General features: G+C 28.5%; 1 protein-coding gene across 7 annotated transcripts in view; it reads left to right on the top strand.

Annotated features, from left to right (window-relative positions):
- The window catches only part of kn (EBF transcription factor knot), a 134359-nt gene that overhangs the window by 17409 nt on the left and 100497 nt on the right, over window positions 1-16453 (top strand). For all 7 annotated transcript variants that reach the window (XM_088268181.1, XM_088268180.1, XM_088268179.1 and 4 more), the window contains exons 4-5: window positions 1665-1728; window positions 9876-9931. In XM_088268181.1, coding sequence (XP_088124307.1) covers window positions 1665-1728; window positions 9876-9931 — 120 coding nt within the window. The remainder of the gene's footprint in view (window positions 1-1664; window positions 1729-9875; window positions 9932-16453) is intronic.

Raw genomic sequence — 16453 nt, 5'->3', positions numbered from 1 at the left:
TAACACTGTTTTTATCATTCGTCGTTCACTTTGTGTAATACCATTTTTAAGGTATATATAATTAACTAATTCAAATCATAAATGTTAAATATATTTTTTAAAGTAACCGGAATGTGTGTTTTTTTTAACAAAACAATATTTTCTTTATGTTTATGGTATTCTAGTTTGGCATAAGGTTTGATTTGCGTGTCATGATGGTATTTTGAAAGATTTATTAAAAAACATAATATATGTGTAGTAGGTACGTGATATGGATATTTAAATGAATTTCCACATTTTCGGCCATTATTCAAAATATAAATCTTGAAAAGGGTGTATTTTAATGGGGGTAAAGATTTTTAGCACCAGAAAACTCGTGTTTTTTTGGGTATAAGTCAGATTAAAATCCCGCGACGTAATTATACAGGAGAGTCCCCTATACAAATGTCCAGAAATGACAAAAACGCATGACAATTGGAAGACAAACGCTCTATCAAAATGCGATTCAACTTTGTTTGTTTCTATGAACTGTATAATTATACTTGTGTTCGTATTTTTTGTCCGTAAATGTAATTAAATTCACCTGGCATTTGTGGAAATATGATAATGTAATTCGTTTTAAAAACGTCCATCAGCCTAATAGTAGACTGTTATTATTTAACGTTTAAGGTTTGTTTGTTACGAGCTATATTCACGCTAGTATTAAAAATATAATAAGAGTATGTGAAATTTATTTTTAATTTTGGTTTAAAATAGCTTTAAAATTTAAATTACAACTATGAAAAAAATATATATACGAGTATAGGTGACATAAAATTAGATAATTACAAAATATATAATATTTCTAAACAATTTCATAAATTGATTCGGCAGTCATATTGTGGTAATGTCTGTCCTATTTTAATTTTAATTTTACTTGTAAAACTAAATCATGGTAAAACTTAGCTCCACATAAGGTGTTTGCGAAATGCATCGTAAAACGTATCACTATCGATTTTAATGAATAGTGGTTTTAACCAAGTAGAATTTATATATATATTTTTTTTTTTGACATCTCATCAAAGATGAAGAAGAATATGGAAGTCTGGGCATTTACGGGGCTGACGACCGTCATCGGCTGGTTTAAGTGATCACTTTACACACGTGTAACATTCACCAATTCTACCCATTATTGACAACCACACTACTCAAATTCTTGGATGTTCTTTATACATGAACCAATTTAGAAACCTTGTTCGTGAATCACTAGAACTTCACTAGAGACATCTATTGGTGAGATGTAAAGAAGCTTTTTACTAAGCAGAAACTCTTATGTTAGTATGTCCGAATCCTGGATTATAATCACACACATGAGAAACGCCAGAAAATACCATTTTCATTTTTATTATTTAAGCTTATAATTTGACCAGATAAATGCCCAGACTTCCATATTCTTCTTCATCTTTGATGAGATGTCAAAAAATAATATAAAAATAACTCCTGTAATTGGAGATAATCCAGATTATTATGAACAAGTATTTGGACACACTCAAAATGTTGTAAGTAGAATTTAAGTTAAAAAATTCTTATTTTATGTTTTTTTAATGATTTTGGAATATTATGTATATTTTCAATAAATTTAATAATTGCTTACTAATGTGAATATATTGTTTTCTGGTGGGTATATTTATTTTTAATTTTTCTAGGAAACGGAAGGACAAAAGACCAACAATGGAATCCAGTACAGACTACAACTTCTTTATGCAAATGGTAAGAAAAATTACATTTAAATATTTAGGTCAAATTAGTGCCAAAAGCTTAGTGCCAAATTTATTTACATAAAATACTTAAATAAACATATTTATTTATTTAAACACGTAAAAGTTTATGTATAATATGAAGACTTGAAACTGTTTTAAATTATGAATTATTTTACCTGTGAAACTCAAATATTTTAACGAATTTTACGGTATATGACCAGGAGCGCATGACAAATGTAGAGATGAAACGTTACCAAAAGAGCGCCCAAATAAATTAACCGGATAAATGTTTATGTACCTATTCGGGAACGAAAACATTGAACTAATTCTCAGCACATGTAACTTGCAACGATTTCCTTTGATAACGTCGACCAGTTGCCCTGTTTCCGTGTACCTAAGTGTTCATTTGACCAGTAAAGCTGAGTTTCTGAATGTGCGGTTAACATCCAGGGTCTACTGTTCAGACTTCTGTTCCCCTGTGAATCGAACTCTGTTTGACCACATCATCTTGCATTACTTGAGAGATATTAAGTCGCATTGTGCGCAATCTCAAACGGAATTAGCTAACTACCAATTCTTCGAATGTGTATCTCAAAACACATAAATATTTTTTTTATACTATTAATAATTTTGGATAATTTATATGGCACCATTTTCGTAAAATAATACCTCAATGGCGCTTCGCTGTGATAACATCGCCGCTAAAACCGTCAGTTAAGGCCCTATATACGATAAATCGCAACTTATTTTTTTCAAACCCAGGTAAAATTTGACGTGTTTGAACTTTTTGCTTCAAATACCGTTTTGGTATTGAAAAAATAAGTTATTCTTCGAAATAAATATAAGGTTTTGAAAGGAAAAGAGTTCTTGTAAGGTGAGGAATTAAAAATAATATATATTTTTCATGACATGAAGAATATGAAAGTCTGGGCATTTACGGGGCTGACGACCATCATAGACTGGTTTAAGTGATCACTTTAAACACCTGTAACATTCACCAATTCTACCCATTATTGACAACCACACCACTCAAATTCTTGGAAGTTCTATATATATGAACCAATTTTGATCATTGTTCTTGAACCTCTAGAACTTCACTAGAGACATCTATTGGTGAGATGAAAAGATAATACGAAAAATAACTCCTATAATTGGAGATAATTCAGATTTGTGACACACTCAAAATGTTGTAATTTTTTTTTCAATACGTGTATATTCTAAAAAAAGTCATATTCCAATAAAAACATATTTTTTAATTCGCGCGCACAAGCACGACTGACCTCTGGCGCGGTCGTTCGCTTTTGAATTTGAAGTTTGCCAGTACCCCCTTAAATAATATTCATTTCAGTATTCAGTTATACTCATAATTTTTAAATTTATTTTGCTATACAAATAGATACAAAAGAAAATTAATATTTTATTTATATAGGCATAGATAATTAAATATATTTGAAGGACCTATTTTTGTCAATATTTTCAATCCTTTTGATCTGGGTTTTGTATCTCGTATAATTGTATCAACTTGAAGTGGGTTAAAAGGACCTAATATTCAATAGACAGAGGTCACTGTGTACTAATTGACTTGATTTAGCGTCTACAAAATAATATAATCAGAAACGCTTACACGCTACCGTTTATTAAGGCCCTCTAATTATTTATTATTAACATTCACAAGGTTCGATGCGGCTATAAAAGAAAGACCCTTACCGCTGCGGATTACCTCAGAAACCTTTTGGGTCGATTTAGAATATTCATACTGTTAGTACGGACACCTGTTTGTCCATAAACTGGGTTAGATTATATTAAAATAATATCTTTTGTGTAGGTCATAGGCCTGTTACACGAGTTACTCTTAAAATATTATGTAATTTTTTTTTTGTCATATGGGGGTCGCGATTTTTATGTGGGTCATTTTATAAATTAATTTAATTTATGACTTCATATACATACGTGGATACATATTTTTTTCATATAGTGAATTTATTTTCTACTTTTTTATACACATTGTAAATTTCTTTCTTCTTTGAAAGAATTTCAAACAGGAAATGTTTAGTTTGTAATAATTGAATGTCAAAAAAGACATTTATTTCAAAATATCTTCGAGAAAATTTTGTTTCTTAAAAATAGGTAAGTATGCATTATAATAAACATGAATATATTTTCTATAAAAATATGAAAATAATTAAATGTGAGTTTACTCATATAAATATACTTACATCTATATTTTTACGATTTTAAATATTTTTTTCAAACGCGTCTCAATTGTGGATATTTCAAATAACCTACAATAGGACGTTTTCGCGCACCACGAAATCTGTTACATAGCATCTTTCGCTTTTTATTCACAATACACTATCTTATTATTTTGCCTTGTATCGTTGTGTACATGTCTCTCTCTCTCTTTTGCTCCACTTTCGTGGTTTCGGAACGTAAAGATGTTTTTTTCTTAATTAAGTTATATCTTTTCTCTCTCTCATGTAACGACATGTGCCTAATAAACGTGACGCCAAGTTTAAATTTCGCTCTCAATTCTTGTTCCATTATCGATAATCCAATTGCCCGTTAAGACATTTCTTTTTTAAAACATTATTTTTATATTGCATGTTAAAATCATTAGAATAGCAAAATTACACCGAAAACTTTCATTACATTTTAAATGATATGTTCTATTAATAAAAGGCCGTGTTATACAAGTTAATGAAAGACAAAGCCATTTTATTGTATCTTAATAAATGTTTAATATTAATTGATTTTATGTTTTGTTTTGTGTAAAATTTTGAAAACATTGAAATTCAAAACATTTTTCTCTTTTCATACTATTGAAACGGAAAATAGAAGACAAGTTATAGGTACTAATCCATACTATCAAATTGTATTACCCATTTCTCGCTATAAACATGCAACTTAAACTGTTACACGATGCTTTAAGGGTAGAGAACATTTAAATTTAACGTATAAAAGTAAAATTCCTACTCTTTCATATTACAGGGTGTAGCATTGAAATGGCTTAGTGTTAGTATTCGTGTTACAGGAAAGGCGCTGAAATACTTATACATACATAATAAACTACAACATATGTATAATATATTACAAGTGCATAGAAAAACGACCAGTGAGAATGTATTTTATGTAGTTATTTAATCATATCATGTATAATAATAATATAATATAACCAAAATAAAATATTGTACTGGTTCATAATAATATTTATGTCCGCTTCATGTCGTGTAGTAGTTAGCATATTTGACTACCATGCTATAGATTCCATGTTCGATTCCCAGAAGGGTGAAAAAAATAAATAAGCATTTAGGCATTCAGGCATCTGAGACGCATAAATGATCCATTAATCTCTAACTACCAACTTAATATTGCATCAGTTTGATGTGGTGCCCTATGCACCATTGCATGAAGATGAGAGTAAGAAGAGATTTATTATAAATTATTGGATAAAGTTATTCATCATAAAATTATAAAAAAATACATGTATGTATTAACAAAGAAATAAAAATATTTTTTTAAATAAAATTACAACAATATAGTTTATTCCTCATATATTTTATTTGACCAGTGACCGTTTTGTCGTTACTGGTCGGAGGCTAAACAATGTTAATAAAAACAACAAGGCAGGCGTTAAAAAAGGTTAATGTTTTATATTTTTTTCTGACAAAATGTAAATTTCTGACAAATAATGATATTTATTTGAAAACTTATGCTCATTTACTTAAATTTTATAAGATAACGTCTTTTTATAAGGGGTGTGTGTTTTATCTATTTATAAATATTAAAATTTCCCTGTGATCATTTTCCTGCTAATACTTTACACATGTATCTTCTGATATACATAGCGTATGTTGGGGTGAATACATATTCATCTATGGATAGATACTTGAGGGGGTATTTCATATTCGATACGACGTTTAAGAGGCACTTTGCTCGCTTCAAAGCTTCACAATAATGTGTAAAAGTGCAGTACAGATCTAAGGGGTTTCCTAAACATAACAAAACTATTATGAATATTAATATTAATTAATAATACTTTACACATGACTTAAAATTTAAATGATTTGTCTGAATCATCCTAACCTAATCTTACCTATTCTAACTAGTTTAAATGATTCATATAAAAAATAATGATATTTATTTTATTGTTAAACACATATATTTTTCATGAAAAAATGAATGAATCTTTTATATTAAAAGGTTTTTCTAATATAAAAAATTCAATCATGACTTTTTGTTCTTTATTATTTGTTGTAACTTGTTTTTTATTATTTGGTATTAACTTTATGAAATAAAAATTCAACACTTTAAAAAAATCACCAATTGAAGTTTCTTAAATGTAACCAAGACTAGTTTCGAAAAGTAGAGATGTTCTCATCATTAAAAAAAAAGGTTTAAACGTTTGTACATATTTTCACTTGTTGATTTGTGGTTCTCGAAACTAGTCGCATAAAAACTTTAACAAAATTCAAAATCGAAAAGAGTTTTTGATTTACTCATTCCAAAAACATACTAAATAAATATAATTTTTTAAATTTACTCCCTATTTAGAAAATATTGCATTTTGAAAGAAAAAAAAAACAAAATAGTCAACTTGTAATCACCAAAGTAAAATAAAAAAATAATAACAAATAATAACAAATAATGTTTTAAATAGCATCATGGCATCGACTGTAACATTTTATCCATTTTATCAAATAAATTAAATACATAATACGAATTACATCGCATCAAATTGAACATCTCTTCAAACATACTTGTCCCTTTTCTATCTAATGTAACATCGCATTTCGTTCAATTGGCTTAACATTGATATCGTCTCGAATACATACGCCATAAGCATACTTGGAAAATTAAATGTACCTTACGTATATACAAATTGCGATTCGATATGCAAGTGCCTTTACACCGTTCTCTGTAAAGTCATGCAGTAGTTGAACCAGTTTAATAACGGGCATGAAACGAAAATGAGGGAGAGAATTACAAGAACATTTTTTTTAAAACAATTGTCACAAGTTTTTAACAACAAAATACAATTAAGTAGACTAAAAAAATCAGTGTTTGATTATGACGGTTAATAAATTGAACGCCAAATGATATTGAATTTGCATTTTTGCAATAAAAATATGTTTTTATTAAAAACAAAGAGAAAAGCACGATAAACTTATCTATGATTAATTTACGCCTGAAATTAAAATCTAAGGCGGATAAATAATTTTGTCACTAAATTGGTTAAATTTGTCTGAGATTTAATATGTTATCTTCGCGTTGTTTTTCTATTATAAGTCTTTACATTTTCATTGGAAAAATAATTCTTTTATACTTTGTATTTGAGAAGTTTTTGTCTGGCTTATATCAGGGACTTAGCTTAGTTAGTTTTGTTTGCACAAATCACGTGTCATAAATATAATATGTATTTTGGAATTACTTTATGAATGGACTTGCAATGACTCTGAAATCTATCTACTGCTTACGCAACACTACTTATCGTGTTCATTGGTTCCAACTTTAAAAGTTTTATAGCCTATTCCTAATCGTTTATAGCCTATTACTCTTCATGAATAATATTACTTTGATACCATGTAATTCTTGAGTTAAATATTCTTGAAAAAAATCACTCAAAAAATAAAAGAAATTATAATACAATAAAATAGACCACATGTTTGTATGATAATAAAATAAAAATAAATAATACTTACCCTCCTTTTTTCCAGACTAAAATTTTTTGTTTGAAATCAAAACAAAAATAAGAGTGATTTAATTATGTTGAAAAGATTTAAATTAAAATTGAATGTTTGGTGCCTTTTTTTTCTTTCTAGAGAAATAATAAATAATTATGATAATTTGAAGCGTATTCATCAAATATACAAAGAATGTTTCAATTTTACGGAACAAGAATTCTAAGATGAGTAAAAATGATTAAAAAAATTAAGATTTTTAAAAAGCAAACAAATTATTTATACGAGTATTACTAATCTTAAAGAATTTAATTATAAAAATATGTACATCTTTACAATTTTTTATACATTTTTATTAATTCTGTCATTTTTTCAATTTATAACGCTCATTTTTTTTTAAAGATAAATATTTTCACGATCGCTTTAAACTGGGAGCAGTTCAGAGCCGTAGCTTCATAGCCCTAACAAGTCGTAGCTCGTAGCAGGTAGGAATGTAAATACCAGGGACGTTCGTATCGCCGTGTATTTCTTCCGACGAGTCCTCTGGGACTTTTTTGCGCTCTTCTTATCGACTATGTAAATACACTTTAGCGCTATTATGTTATTTACCAGTTATGCCTATATTTGTATGTTTATGGATATTTATACGGCGCATTAAAAAGGCTTTTGATGTTTTAAAAATTATGTATTTTCTAGAGTTTTCCGGATGGAGAAATCTTCCACTGAATGGATTAATGCGTATTATGTACCATAATTTTGAAGATTTTTTGAGTTGATAAATTTGTTTGATTTTTTTTTAGATAAAATGAACGTTAATGATCATCATAATTATTTTAAATGAACTGCATACTACACACGTCTCACATCAAAATAAAAAAAATTAAATGAAGTTGTTAAAATCATATATATTTTTTAATGTAAAACGCAATAAAAATATCTGATATTTTAAGCTTTCTTTTTTGTTTTACGTGTATAAAAATAATCAAAATAAGACTCACAGTATAAATACGTGCACAATTTTTTCAATTCATTTAATTTTACTAACTAACTAGCCATCGCGTCGTTCGATAGAATAGAGCTCTATATCACTCTATCTTTGCAAATATTATTCACCTCTTTCACATTTATGCATCTCGTCATACACACCCGCTGATCATTTTGACTACTAACCTAACCGCTTTCAAGTATTTGACATACAGATTCAATCTTAAATTTAAAGTTTTTTTTTTAAATTATCCAATGTTCATTTCAAATTGATTAAAATAAAGGTATCCTGTCATTTGGATATTTATAGCTACCTACCCAAAATAAAGTAATTTACGTAATAACTTATCATGTTTCGATTGCTAAATTTGTGATATGGGTAATATACATATAAATAATTTACGAGAAAAACGAATAGCAGATTTAAAAATAAAAAAGAATTAGATTTTACATCAGTATATCTTCCATGTAAATGATATGCATAGAGACGGAATACATTTATCGGCAATCAGTCAGGTTAATGATGGTAACTGATAACTCTTGAAATTTCCTGAAATTTCCTGAATTCCGGTGCCATTTATAGCAATGCGAATTCAGTACTGAAAACACACCGACGTGGCGGAAAATAAATGTCGTATCGTGTAATTTTAACCTGTTAACAAATTGTGCAGTCATTGGCACTACAGCGTAGAGAGAGTACTCTCTGTTACAGGCACAAGGGGAGCAACGAGCGGTAAATGAGACAAATGGGATGACGAGTGGAGTTTTCAGGAGCACTTTTCAACTTTCAGGATTCCACTTTGACTTATTTAGCTAACAATATTTTTTAAGTGTTTATCGTATATTTTACAACGAGTAAGAAAAATTTGAAGCAACAGTTATGAAAGCTTTAATTCATAATGATTTGTTAAGAGATTTTTGTTTAAAACGCGGGTAAAACAGGATCATGTTAAAATATATTTTACTAAGGAGATCGCAACTCAATATTTCATTTTTTTTATTTTTTATTATATTTCATACATATTTCTTTCACTATTTACCATTCATAACGAATGATAAATTTATAAAATTAAATACAAAAATTTACAAGTTTTTATAATACCGAGTGCATAAATTTCGCTTATATTCCTTTTAAAGTATAAGTATAGCATATTTGATTAAATTTGTAATTTTTTTACTGCATGTATTGTATTTTTTATGTAATTATAGTACATCAAATGATATAAAAAAATCCATATTACACATGTTTATACTCGTTTCTTCTCGTATTTTGCTGAACTAACCGCTTTTCTTTTGATAAAAATAAAAGTAATGATTACATTGATTAAAAAAAAATGAAGAGTACTTTAAAATTTACAGAAATAAAACATAAATATATTATTGCATTGAGTTTTGATTAAATGCTTCATTTAGAAAAAAATGTATTTTAAGTGTCTCAAATATCGATACAGTGTATAATTTTTTCAGTAATATCTAATTAAATGTATTTTTACAGGAATGAGACAAGAACAGGATATATTTGTGCGACTCATCGATTCAGTCACAAAACAGGTAAGACTTAAAAAAAATATTTAACCCTTTTAGTTAGACGTAGTGAATAAAAAATAACATGATAAATTTGCTTAAAAATCACATTGATTTAAAATACTGATTTTAATGTTTTATCATCCTAAATTAATTGATATGTACATGTAGATAGTACGGCTACATCTTTGCGGGCAGTTTTTTTTATCTTCTGAGGTAGCGAACTTTATTACCGATGACAATCTGCCACGTGTCGGTCACGTGATGTCCACGTGTCTTCCCCTCGCCCGCCCACAGTCCAATAAGCGCTCAGCTGATTGTGTTTTGTTTTCTCCTGATGCACAATACATCCAGTGTTTGAAAATATTACGGAATAGGTAATGATATTTAAACAATTCTGCATTGAAATTGGGGTGGTTTCACATAGGTACCTATGGATGTAGATGTATAGAAATGTTAAGGGCAGATTTTACGAGATTGACTGACTGTATTCTCGGCAAAATTTATTCGTAAAAAGCAAATTTTTAAAAATTACCAGCAATTATAATCCCTCTGAATTTCATTAATTTTTCCAGAGTTTTTTTTGTGGTAATTTCTTTCCATTTTTAATTTGGTTTAATTTTTTCTTGGTAGATAAATTAATTAATTCTATTTCTTAAAATGTAGTATCACAATAGATTTTTAAAAAAAGTAATTGTTTTACCGAGTAAACCTTAAAATAAAAATCCCCCTTAATATAAGGAAAATGTTTTTCCAACAATTTACTTGCTTTTATATTAAAGTACCACACCACATGTTACAAGCACCCAATTTGCATAGGGTACTGCATCAAATTAATACAATGTTAAGTTGATCGTTTATCATATGAAGGCAATGTGTCGCGCTTCAGGTACCAGTCAAAGGTAATATTAAATAAATATTAGAGTAAAAAAACACTTACACTTATTTTTACTATTTTGGAAATCGAGCCCGGAACCCGCAGCATGGTAGACAAACGCCGTTAATATTACACTATTAAGGCGGACAACATAGAAACGTCACAATATTTTTAGTGTGTCTAAATCTTTGATCACAAATCTTGGTTTGTTCACTTTGAAGTTATTTATCTCCATTCACTAAGAAGTTATATCTCAACATAAATGAAGAAGAATATGTATGTCTGGGTATATAGAAGGGCTTACTTATGCTTAATTATAAATTAATTTAAAAGTTGAAAATCAGATTACCAAAGCGTCTCCTAGTTTGAAAAAAAAATTGGGAAGAAGCTTAGTTAAAAATCTAGCTCAACTCAATCATAGATGGTACCGATAACTCTCATATGAAAGAAGGTGTCAATAAAAGTAATAATATAACTTTTGAACTTTGAGTTGTGTTATCAATAATGGGTAGAATGGTGAATGTTATGAGTGTATAATGTGATCACCTAAACTAGGCTATGACAGATCGTGGGCCCAGTGAATACCAATCTTATCAATAAAAACACGGAAAAAACCGAAATAAGGGAAAATTCTGCTAAATATTATAAATGCAATAGAACATTTTCAAGTATTCGGTAGGGATGAGGAAAATAATAAGAAATTACACCAATCGTTATAATTACAATAAGACAGCCAGTTTTAGTTACAATAAGACAGCCAGTTTTACAGCTAGTTACAATAAGACAGCCAAGAAAATAATAAAGCAAGTATTTTTTCTTCCATAATGACCTTGGTTGTAAAAGTTTCGAGCGAAGGCGGGAGGTATGGAGGTACGGAGACAGGAGGAAGGAGAGTCGTGTAAAGTTAAGCTTGTTGAAGATGTAAGAAGAAGAGGAGGAAATGCCTTTGAGTTAATTATTTGGTGGCCATAAATCCCTGTTAATTGGGTATAGCACAGTCGCGGTTCACGGGACGCTTATGGCCTGCGAGCTCAGATGCCATTGGCGTAGAGTGAAAAGTAATGATAATACATATTTAAAAATTAATTTAGTGGTTTTTACACAAATAAACAAAGTTAACCGCCAGACAAACTATAGCACTGAAATAATGTACACGTGATAGAAGTAAGACTTGATAAAAAAGAAAAAGAATGATTTAATGTGAGAGACACACAGAGAGAGAGAGCTACTCAAAAAAAAATAAAAAAAATTGTGCGAAATATATCATGTTTTTTCAATTCAAATACTGTTATTGATTATTGCTTTAATTGGTAATACTGATAATGATGGTTTGTGTTGACCAACATTTAAGATACATGTCCGTGATTTGATGTATTCGAGATAACGAGATATATCGATTGTAGTTCCGAATTTCGCTGTCGGGTTTGTTCATGAGAGTTATGTTTCTTCACGAATAAAATCAAACGTGTCGGGTTGTGGACCCATGGTTAGTGTCGCGGACTCTTAAGTCAGAGTTTCTCGGTTCGAACCCCTCTACCGCAATTTGATACCTATTTCTGATAATGAGCCGCTTAGGCTCACAGAAAAAGTATGAAACTGAAATATTTGTGAAAATAATAAAAACACAAATATTTCTCTTTTCTTAAAATAAAATAAAAAAATACTACTTACACAACGCACGGTACTTGTTTATCTTATTTAATCACTTTGTATTGTTTGAGCCATCATTTTATACACGTGTAACCTTCAATTTGTATTACAAATATATATATATATATATATATATATATATATATATATATATATATATATATATATATATATATATATATATATATATATATATATATATTATATTTATATATATATATATATATATATATATATATATATATATATATATATATATATATATATATATATATATATATATATATATATATATATATATATATATATATATATATATATATATATATATATATATATATATATATATATATATATATATATATATATATATATATATAAATACTAACATGTATATTGTGTTTTTTATTTTTTATTAATTCATCAAGTACCATCACGCACCGCCCCTTTCCTTGAAGGAAAGAGTAAGCCATGAGAAGGCTTCTTGTTAGACTAACTGCGGCGAAGGGTTATGCCGTACACGTAAAGTAAATTTCCTTTTACGGCTTTAGATGTGTAGGGACTCTTCTTTCATACAGGCAATAACGATGAATATACACACCAACCACCCTACTAACTGCCCCTTGAAGCCAACGCTGCGCGTTTGTCTATGTTTCGGTTAATATGAACACATTGTGATCTTCCTTGGTGATCAAAACAGCTTCTATGTATATACAACACTATTGTACCAACAACAAATAAATCAAGAATTTTATACCGTAAAAAAGGGCTTCCATGTTATGGTAAAAATTAATTCCGGTCAATATTATTTTGTACATTTCAATTGAATTTAATTTTTTTTTCATATTTCTAGTAGGTAATTAAGTTGCTGTCTTTTTTAACTTGTTTTCAAAAGTATTTTGTGTGTGTATGTGGGTGTGTGTGTGTAAAATGCAATATGTAAATACTATTCGTTGAAACTGATGTATACCGACTTTACATACATAGACACATTAATACTCTCTTTTTACAAATCTTCAGTTGGTTTCAACTTGTTTTCAAAAGTATTTTGTGTTTGCGTGTGTGCGTGTGTGTGTGTGTGTGTGTGTGCGTGTGTGTATACAATACACTTATATGTACCTACTAATGATTGAAACAGACCACGTGTTTCATCAATATTTATGCAGATTATACAAATCCACGAATGGATAAATAAATACAAAGTTTTCTTAAATTATTTTTTCAGAGCGAAAAGAAAAGATGGAATTTCAAATAATTGATAATAAAAATTAAATTAAATTTGAAAATTGAAAAAAAAAATTAAAAATCCGGAATCAAGTCTGTATATTTGTGAATTGATTGCTCATCATTTAAAACATTTAAAACACAAAATAATTATAGTAAAATATCGACCACCAGCGATTCTTCCCGAATAAAATATTGTTATTTTGTTTGTATTTTTGTAGTTATTGTTGTTGTTAATTAAAATCAGCGACAATATGATTTGGAAAGTGATAACAAACGATCACATAATATGGCAAGTTTACCCCGTGCCGTAAAACCTCCATAAATCTGCGTACAGGCCTGGCAGCTTATGGCTCCTGTAATATTTGTTGCGTTTAACATAAATTCTCTTCAGCGATATATTACCCGTACTCCCCAGTATGGGGGCTTTGGTGTAAAATGATGCCCCGGTACTAAAACTCATAATAAAGTATTACAGCGTTCAACGTAGGCGAGTCTAAATAAACAATGCTATTGTGTTAGCGAGAGTTTCACTGCTTTTTAGCTGCCGACGCTGCTCTGATTTCACCTGAAAATGCATAAAATCTTGTTTTTCTTGAATTTATACAGAAAACAATATATTAAGAATGTTCCATATTAACCCTTAATAAAAAGTCTTAATTAAAAAACTTTTATTTAATCCTCAAGATGAATCTAATATTGATTTTAATTACGTAAACTTAAACTTTTTTTTTCAAATTTTATAAAATAAAACAATTTTGTTTTTACAACCTTTCATTGAAAATTTTTGAATTTTGTTATATAAAAAGTGGTTAAAACAAAGTTGTTTTATTTTATAAAGTTTATAAAATGTGACAAAAAGTATCTGCGAAAAACATTCAAGAATTATTTTTATTTCCCTCCAATAATTATTTAATATCACCATAGACTGGTACCTGAAGCGGAGGGCTGATCATCTTTCCTTCACGTGTTAACGATCAAGATAACACTGCGTTTATATGATGCAGTGCCCTATGCACCATCGGGATGTGAATTAGGATTTGAAGAAACTTAAACCATACTATAAAACTAAACTATACTATCTGCACTGGTTATGCTTTTCCAAAAGTAGAGTATAACATGTGATGTTTGTGTCGAGTTGTGGTCCCGTGGCAAGTATCGCAGACTCTTGAGTCAGAATTTCTCAGTTCGAAGTCACTCTACCACAATTTGATACCTGTTTCTAATAATGAGTCCCCTACGCTCACAGAAATAGTATGAAAGAATTTTTTTGTGAATAATAAAAAAAATACATACATTACTTTTTCAAAAAAAATCTGTTAACTACTGTTTGTATAAATCAATAAACAAATAAAACTCCAGATTATCTTTATGATCTGTACATTCCAGACATAGGCTGTTAAAAGGGAATTTTAGTTCCAGTTAATTTTTAAAAGTGAATCTCTAAAAGTAAAAAAATTCCGATTATTTCACTTGATTTTAAAAAATTATTTTATGAAAACATTTTAAAACATAATTTATTGATTATATTTTACTATATTAATCTTACGAGCGTTAAAACTTTTAAAAAGAAATGTTGTGCATTTTATGATAAAGAAACTGAAAAATTATTCTTGTTATTGTTTGGAATGCGATTAAATCGACAAAAACGCCCAATAAACCTACTGATTGATAAATTTCTTACCACTATCTTAATTTATTAAGGAGAAAAAAACAAACAAATATTGGCTGATTTTGACTTATAGCATAATTTTCAGTGCAAGGTCTATTGTATGAAATTTCATACGTATTTTTGATATAGTGTTATGTTCAACATTAGTGCTTAGTATGTACTTGTACATGGGTAATGTCTGTGTGCAAGGCTACAATATTACGTCATAATGGTTAATGATATCGGCATTAGATAGTGGCTGATTATAAATAGTGCAGACGCATGTGCCATAATTGGTTGGGATTTGAATGCTGTTTAAACAGACCAATTTAAAAACATGCATTTGACAATTTCCTATGGCATAGAGTATTAGTTTATAAAATAAATGTTTATACCATAATTAAAAAAATACATTTCATGACAAATTCTAAACGTAATATTTATAATGATAGATTAGTATTAATAATTAATATGAAAATGATTTTAAAAAATATATTACAAAAAAATATACTCCAAAGCGAAAAAAAAATATTTGAAGGGATTTAACATCCTGATGCCTCTTAAAGCATTTTTTAAATTTTAACATTCGTTAAGGTTTATGATAATAACTAATCAATTTCAACATAGTATAAATGATGAAATAAAAACTCACGAAAGAACTTGATATTTATAATAAAGAAATATAAAAAATTGGGCATATAAAACATTTCGATCAAAAAGTCAAGTATCGGATTTTTCGCAGTATTACAGATTGTTAATCTGATTTTCAATATTTTTCATAAACATTATTAATCTCCAATTTTTATAACTCTTCTTTGAGAATTATAAATAAACGCTTTTTACAACTAATGCCAAAAGTATATACTTAAGTGCCAAAAATTAATTCAATATGATCAAGTTTCAAAATGATCACTCAAGCTTTCGAAATGACAGGTCGTAAGCCCTGAGATGCTCAAACTTTATTAAAATTATTAAAGTTAACACTTGTTTTTTTACCACTTAAGTTTATTTTTTATGACGACCAGTTTCGGAAGCTAAGATTCCATCTTCTTTCTTTCATAAAAACGATATATCTTTTTACACCTATAGTACTTATTTTTTACATTGTTTTTTAAATAATGTATAAAACATATGAACCTCAGAAGCT

Source organism: Brachycentrus maculatus, unplaced genomic scaffold, assembly GCF_059751285.1.
Source record: "Brachycentrus maculatus isolate JH-2025_06_01 unplaced genomic scaffold, ASM5975128v1 h1tg000315l, whole genome shotgun sequence".
NCBI lineage: Eukaryota > Metazoa > Arthropoda > Insecta > Trichoptera > Brachycentridae > Brachycentrus > Brachycentrus maculatus.
The sequence above is the reverse complement of the archived record's forward strand: the minus strand, read 5'-3'. Positions and strand labels throughout refer to the sequence as shown.